The 7,261-nt window shown below is 65.7% G+C and overlaps 2 protein-coding genes across 2 annotated transcripts; both read right to left on the minus strand.

Annotated features, from left to right (window-relative positions):
- Positions 1 to 575: 575 nt before the first annotated feature.
- Positions 576 to 948, minus strand: LOC133221865 (lens fiber major intrinsic protein-like; the record flags this gene model as incomplete). Its single annotated transcript, XM_061371080.1, has 1 exon — positions 576 to 948. A coding segment is annotated over exon 1 (360 nt), but the record flags the coding sequence as incomplete, so codon positions are not given.
- An 846-nt stretch (positions 949 to 1,794) lies between these two features.
- Positions 1,795 to 5,418, minus strand: LOC133221867 (uncharacterized). Its single transcript, XM_061371081.1, is given in 6 exon segments — positions 1,795 to 1,965; positions 2,881 to 2,961; positions 3,038 to 3,196; positions 3,877 to 4,197; positions 5,177 to 5,229; positions 5,232 to 5,418. Coding segments are annotated over 6 exon segments (972 nt in total).
- Positions 5,419 to 7,261: the final 1,843 nt, after the last annotated feature.

A 7,261-nucleotide genomic window follows, 5' to 3' on the forward strand; every position in this document is an offset into this window, starting at 1 on the left:
CCTCAATCCCCATTACCCCCCCTCCACACCCCCAAACACCTCCTAGACCCCCTATAACCCCCATTGAGCACCTCAATCCCCATTACCCCCCTCCACAACCCCAAAGCCCCAATCACCTCCTAGATCCCCTATAACCCCCCCTTAACCCCCTCAATCCCCATTAAAGCCCCGCCGAACCCCAAAGCCCCCAAACGCCCACTTCCTAGATCCCCACAACCCCCATTGAGCACCTCAATCCCCATCACCCCCCTCCACATCCCCAAAGCCCCAAACACCTCCCAGACCCCATATCCTCATTAAAGTCCCCTCCACACCCCCCAAAGCCCCAAGCACCTCCTAGACCCCCATAACCTCCCTCAACCCCCTCCATCCCCATTACCCCCCTCCACACCCCCAAAGCCCCAATCACCTCCCAGCCCCCCTATAAACCCCCCTTAACCCCCTCAATCCCCATTAAAGCCCCCCCGAACCCCAAAGCCCCAATCACCTCCCAGCCCCAATAACCCCCCCCTTAACCCCTCCATCCCCCCCTATGACACCCCCAAACCCCCCCCCCATCCATGATCCCCGCTCACCGCACTGAGCCCGAGGGTGCCGCGGACCGGAGCCGGTGTCAGCCCATAGAGCACCCCGGCCCCGGCCAGCGCCCCCAGCACCTGGGCCAGGAGGTACCCGACGGCCCTGGCCACCGAGAGCTGCGAGGCCATGAGCATGGCCATGGTAACGGCCGGGTTGATGTGGCCGCCGCTCACGGCTCCCAGTGCCTGCACCAGGGTGGCCTGAGCCAGCCCGAAGGCCAGGGCAGCCCCCAGGACATTGGGGGGCCCCGGCACCCAGCGCAGGGACGCCCCCAGCCCCAGCAGGGTGTAGAGGAGGCTGCCCAGGAACTCGGCCAGCACGGCCCTCCAGAAGGAGGACGAGCGCAGCTCCCGCATTGCCTGGCCCCGCTCCTGCGGCCCCCCCACCCCCCCCCCCCCCCGCTCCGCTCCCCTCCCCGGGGGGCCGCCCGCAAACCCCTTTATAACCCCCCCCCCCTCCCGCCGCCCCCCCCCGTGTTCTGACCCCCAACCCCCCCCCTTCCCCTTCATTAACCCCTTCGCTGCCCATAGGCACACAAAGAGGGAACCCCCCCCCCATCGGGGACATCCCCCCTCCTCCATCCATAGGGCTGCTATGGGGGGGGGACGGACACCACACGACGCTGCCCCATAGATGGGTGGGAGCACAATACAGGGAGCACCTCCCCCTGCCCCACACATAGAGGGGGGGATCGGGGCCCCCTGCTCTGTTGTGTGGGGGAGCATTGATTGAGCCCGGCTTAGCGGCCCCCGGGGGGGGGATTAGAGCCCGGCGCGGCCATTGGCGCCCATCGGAATCTGCCGGGGCTGCAGAGGCTGCCACAAAGCGCTTTGCTGCGCTCAGCGCCCGGCACGGGGCAGCCATGGGGGGCCCGGCCCCCCCCTTCCCTTCCCTATGGGGCCGCAGGGAGGGGGAACCCGCATGGGAAAGGAGGGGGGGGCATCGGGGTCTTGCAGCCCCATTGGGACCCCCCTACAATAGAAACAGTCGGATCCAAACCCGGCTTTAATGATGGGGGGACGGGATCCAGGACCCCCTGCTCACCCCCTCCCGTCCCTTCCCTATGGGGCCGCAGGGAGGGGGAACCCGCATGGGAAAGGGATGGGGGGGGGGGGCATCGGGGTCTTGCAGCCCCATTGGGACCCCCCCACAATAGAAACAGTCGGACCCAAACCCGGCTTTAATGATGGGGGACGGGATCCAGGCCCCCGGCTCCTATGGGGTTGTGGGGCTGCGGGCGGGGGGCGAGGAGGGGGCCGGGCCGGTGGCCACGGCCCTGCAGAGCAGGCAGGAGCGGAGCTGGTCCCGGGGTGCGCAGGGAGCCAGGAGGAAGTCATGGAGGAACCCGGCCAGCAGCGAGCCCAGCACCGGCCCCAGCCAGTACACCTGGGGGGGGATACGGGGGTCGGGGGGGGACATGGGGCGGGGGGGGGGGCATGGGGCAGGGGGGGATACAGGGGTCGGGGGGGAGCCATGGGGCAGGGGGGGCACAGGGGTAGGGGGGGAGCCATGGAGCAGGGGGGGACACAGGTAGGGGGGATGCACGTGAAGGGTCGGGTGCCCCAGGGGTACGGGGATGTGGGGTCGGGGGCTGCTGGTACTGAGCAAGGGATGGGGGCACAGGGACCCACAGGGGTAGAGATGGGAACTGGATTGGGGTAGGGATGAGGATGGGGACAGGGATGAGGATGGGGAAGGGATGAGGATGGGGAGAGGACAAGGATGGGGAGAGGGATAAGGATGGGAACAAGGAGATGGGAACAAGGATGGGGACAAGGATGAGGATGGGGATGGGGACAAAGATGAGTGGAGACAAGAATAGGGATAAAGACAGATGGAAAAGGATGGACGGGGATAGAGATGGAGACAAGGATGGGGATGGGGACAATAGGGACAAGGACGGATGGGGACAAGGATGGACGGGAATAAGGAGATTGGGACAGGGATGGATGGGGACAAGAACGGGGACAGGGATGGGGCAAGGATGGGGACAGGGATGGACGGGAACAAGGATGGTGACAGGGATGGGGCAAGGATGGGGACAGGGATGGGACAGGGATGGATGGGAACAAGAATGGGGACAGGGATGGGGCAGGGAAAGGACTGACTGGAGGACCCTGCTCCATGGGGGGCTCACAGGTTTGGGATGGGGGGACCAGGGAAGCCCCTCCCAAAGGATTGTGGGGACCCATCCTGGGATGGAGGGACCCGAACTGGGGCTGCAGCTGGGACAAGGGGGTGCGAATGGACACGGGGGGGGTCCCCAATGGGGCTCGGGGGGGGGGCACACCCCAAACTCACCCAATGATGGTCCCAGACCCCGGTGACGAGCGCCGGCCCCAGTGAGCGCGCGGGGTTCAAGCTGCCCCCCGAGACCGGGCCCTGGTGGATGGGGGGGGGGGGGTCAGAGCCTGGGGGGGGGCACCGGCACCGGGGGGGGGTTCGGGGGGGTCCTCACCGCAGCCAAGGCACCGGCGGCCACGGCGCTGCCCAGGACCAGGGGACCCCCGCCATGGGGGGGGGCCCGGGAGGAGGAGGCGAAGGTGGCCAAAGCCAAGGGGATGGTGGCCAAGGCCTCCCAGACCAGGGCCTGTCCTGGTGTGACCTGAGGGCTCACCTGCGGGTGGGGAGGGGAATGGGGACAAGAACTGGGATGGGAATGGGATGGGGATGGGGATGGGGATGGGGATGGGGACAAGAACTGGGATAGGATGGGGATGGGGATGGGGATGGGGAAAGAACTGGGGTGGGGATGGGGATGCGAATGGGGATAGGGATAGGGATGGGGATGGGGACAAGAACTGGGATAGGATGGGGATGGGGACAGGAATGGGGATAAGAATAGGGATGGGGATGGGGACAAGAACTGGGATGGGGACAGGGATGAGGATAGGGAGGGGGACAAGAACTGGGATGGGATGGGGATGGGGACAGGGATGGGGATGTGGATGAGGATAGGGATGGGGTTGGGGACAAGAACTGGGATGGGGACAGGGATAGGGATGGGAATGGGGGACAAGAACTGGGATGGGATGGGGATGGGGACGGGGATGGGGACGGGGATGGGGACAGGGATGTGGCTGGAGAGGAGAGCAGGGACAAGGATGGGGACAAGAACTGGAATGGGGACAGGGACGAGGATGGGGACAGGGGTGAGGATGGGGACAGGGATGAGGATGGGGTTAGGGATGGGGATAGGGACAAGGCTGTGTCTGGAGACGAGAACAGGGATGAGGCTGGGGATGAGGATGGGGACAGGGATGAGGATGGGGCCGGGTCCGGTTCCGGGGCACTCACCCTGGGGACGATGCCGGTGCCCTGGGGCAGGGCCAGGGTCGCAGCGGCCGCCGCCAGCAGCGCCCCGCAGCACTGGGCCAGCAGCAGCAGGGCCGCGCGCCCCGCACCCAGCCTGCGGGTGCCGAGCAGGGCCAGGGTGAGCGCGGGGTTGGCCTGGGGGGCCCCGGGGGTGCTGCCGAGCGCGGCGGCCGCCAGGCCCCCCCCCAGCGCCGGGGCCACGGCTCCGGGGGCTGCCGAGGAGCCCAGCACCAGCGCCACCAAGAGCAGAGAGGCCACGGCCTCGGCCAGCGCCACGCGGCACAGGCACCCGGTACCCGGCTCCTGGGGGAGAGGGGGGGCATGGGTGAGGGTGCAGGGGTGAGGGTGCAGGGGGTGAGGGCATGGGTGACACCATGGGTGACATCATGGATGAGATTAGGGGTGATGGCATGGGTGAGGGCAGCAGGGGTGAGGGCAGCAGGGGTGAGGGCAGCAGGGGTGAGGGTGCATGGGTGAGGGCAGCAGGGGTGAGGGCAGCAGGGGTGAGGGCAGCAGGGGTGACTGCATGGGTGAGATGAGGGGGTGATGATATGGGGTGACGTCATGGGTGACGTCATGGGTGACGTCATGGGTGATGTCATGAGTGATGTCATGAGTGATGTCATGAGTGATGGCATGGGTGACATCATGGGTGATGGCATGGGTGACGTCATCATGGGTGAGATCAGGGGTGATGTCATGGGTGAGATGAGGGGTGCCATCATGGGTGACATCATGGGTGACATGATGGATGAGATCATGGGCGACATCATGGGTGATGTCATGGACGAGATCAGGGGTGACGTCATGGGCAACATCATGGGTGACACCATGGGTGACATGATGAGTGACATCACGGTAAGTAAGATCATGGGTGATGTCATGGGTGACATGATGGGTGACATGATGGATGAGATCATGGGCAACATCATGGGTGATATCATGGGTGATGTCATGGGTGACACCATGGGTGACATGGTGATGGGGTGCCACAGCCATAGGGTGACCCAGTGACAGAGCACCCTGGAGCCCGGGTGTTGTGGCAATGGGGTACTTCAGTGACCGGTCACCATGGCAACGTGGTACCTCAGTGCTGGGATACCCTGGTGCTGGGGTACCCTCATGATGGGGGCACCATGGCAACCGCAGCACCATGGTGACCCCGATGGGTGCCGGGGGGGGCGTTACTGCAGTCATGGAGTTGGGGGGCTGCCCCCCCCCAAGCAGGGAGGGACCTGGCGGGGGGGGCCATAGAATGGGAAGGGGTCAGGGCCGTTCTTACCTCTGTGATGGCCATGGCGCAGCAGTGGGGCTGAGGGCGGTGTGGGGACACCCACAGACAGGTCCCACCCCCCCGGGGTGCAGGAGGGGGGGAGCTGTGGGGCAGGACCCTTTGATGGGGCGGGGGTAAGGCCCTGAGCATCCCTGGCGCCATGGCAACCGCTGGACCACTGGGGGTTGCCATGGCGACCGGAGATGAAAGGGAGGATGAAAGGCGATGGGGAGGGGGGGGGCGCCCCCCATTGCCCCCCCGGCCCTGCCAGCTCAGCAGCCCATGGGGTGAGTCAGCGCGGGCGGGAAGGGCCTGGATCAGCACCCGCGGTGCTGACGGGATGCAAAGAGCCAGAACAATCGGGGCCCCGCTGGGACAAAGGGGATGGGGAGAGGGACACGGGGAGGGACAGGGGACAGGGACAGAGGGAGATGGGGATGGAGACAGGGACATGGACAGAGGGAGATGGACACAGGGACAAGGGGAGGGACAGGGGACAGGGACAGAGGGAGATGGGGATGGAGACAGGGACATGGACAGAGGGAGATGGACACAGGGACATGGGGATGGAGATGGGGACATGGGGAGGGAGACGGGGACATGGGGATGGAAATGGGGATGGAGACAGGGATGGAGACAGGAACATGGGGATGGAAATGGGGATGGAGACAGGGATGGACACAGGGACATGGGGAGGGACATGGGGATGGAGACAGGGATGGAGACAGGAACATGGGGATGGAAATGGGGATGGAGACAGGGGGAGAGACAAGGACATGGGGATGGACACAGGGACAAGGGGAGGGACACAGGGACACAGACACAGGGACACGGACACATGGACATGGAGACATGGACACGTATGGACACGGACACATGGACACAGACATGGATACGTGCACACACGGGCACAGGGGCGCTGAGCCCCACTGCTCCCTGCACTGCCCCCACAGAGGGCAAAGGGAGCCCCGTGTCCTGCCCCACAGAACCCCTACTGCCCCCCATCCTGCCCCATAAACCCCCCCGTGTCCCTCATCCTGCCCCATAGACCCCCCGTGTCCCTCATTCTGCCCCATAGATCCCCCATGTCCCTCATTCTGCCCCATAGACCCCCCCTATGACCCTCATCCTGCCCCATAGACCCCCCCATGTCTCTCATTCTGCCCCATAGATCCCCCCGTGACCCTCATCCTGCCCCACAGACCCCCCCGTGACCCTCATCCTGCCCCATAGACCCCCCCATGTCTCTCATTCTGCCCCATAGACCCCCCCGTGACCCTCATCCTGCCCCATAGACCCCCCCGTGACCCTCATCCTGCCCCATAGACCCCCCGTGACCCTCATCCTGCCCCATAGACCCCCCCATGTCCCTCATTCTGCCCCATAGATCACCCCGTGACCCTCATCCTGCCCCACAGACCCCCCCGTGACCCTCATCCTGCCCCATAGACACCCTGAAGACCCCCATCCTGCCCCCCCATGGACTCCATGCATCCTCCCTCCGCCAAGATGGCGGCCCCCAGCCCGGCTTCACCAGCGGGGCGGAACCCGCCGAAGTCACGTGGAGGTGGAAGGCGGTGCCAAGATGGCGCGGGGGGCGTTGTGTGTATATGTGGGGAGGGTGAAGCACGTGATCGGCAGCTCCAAAATGGCCGCGCCCATGGTGCGGGAGGCGAGGGGCGGGGCCAGAGATGCGCCGAAGGGTAATGGCGGCGGGGGCGGGGCTTCGGAGCCTTAAAGGGGCCGCGGCTTCGAGGCCTTAAAGGGGCCGCGGCTTCGGGGTCTTAAAGGAGCCGCGGCTTCGAGGCCTTAAAGGAGCCGCTGCTTCGAGGCCTTAAAGGGGCCGCGGCTTCAGGGCCTTAAAGGGGCCGCGGCTTCGGGGTCTTAAAGGAGCCGCGGCTTCGAGGCCTTAAAGGAGCCGCTGCTTCGAGGCCTTAAAGGGGCCGCGTCTTCGGGGCCTTAAAGGGGCCGCGGCTTCGGGATCTTAAAGGGACCGCGGCTTCGGGGCCCTAAAGGAGCCGCGGCTTCGAGGCCTTAAAGGGACCGCGTCTTCGGGGCCTTAAAGGAGCCGCGGCTTCGAGGCCTTGAAGGGGC

This window comes from Neopsephotus bourkii, unplaced genomic scaffold (genome assembly GCF_033783945.1).
Source record: "Neopsephotus bourkii isolate Nb327-2 ecotype Australia unplaced genomic scaffold, CSIRO-AGI_Nbou_v1 NB_1567, whole genome shotgun sequence".
Lineage (NCBI taxonomy): Eukaryota > Metazoa > Chordata > Aves > Psittaciformes > Psittacidae > Neopsephotus > Neopsephotus bourkii.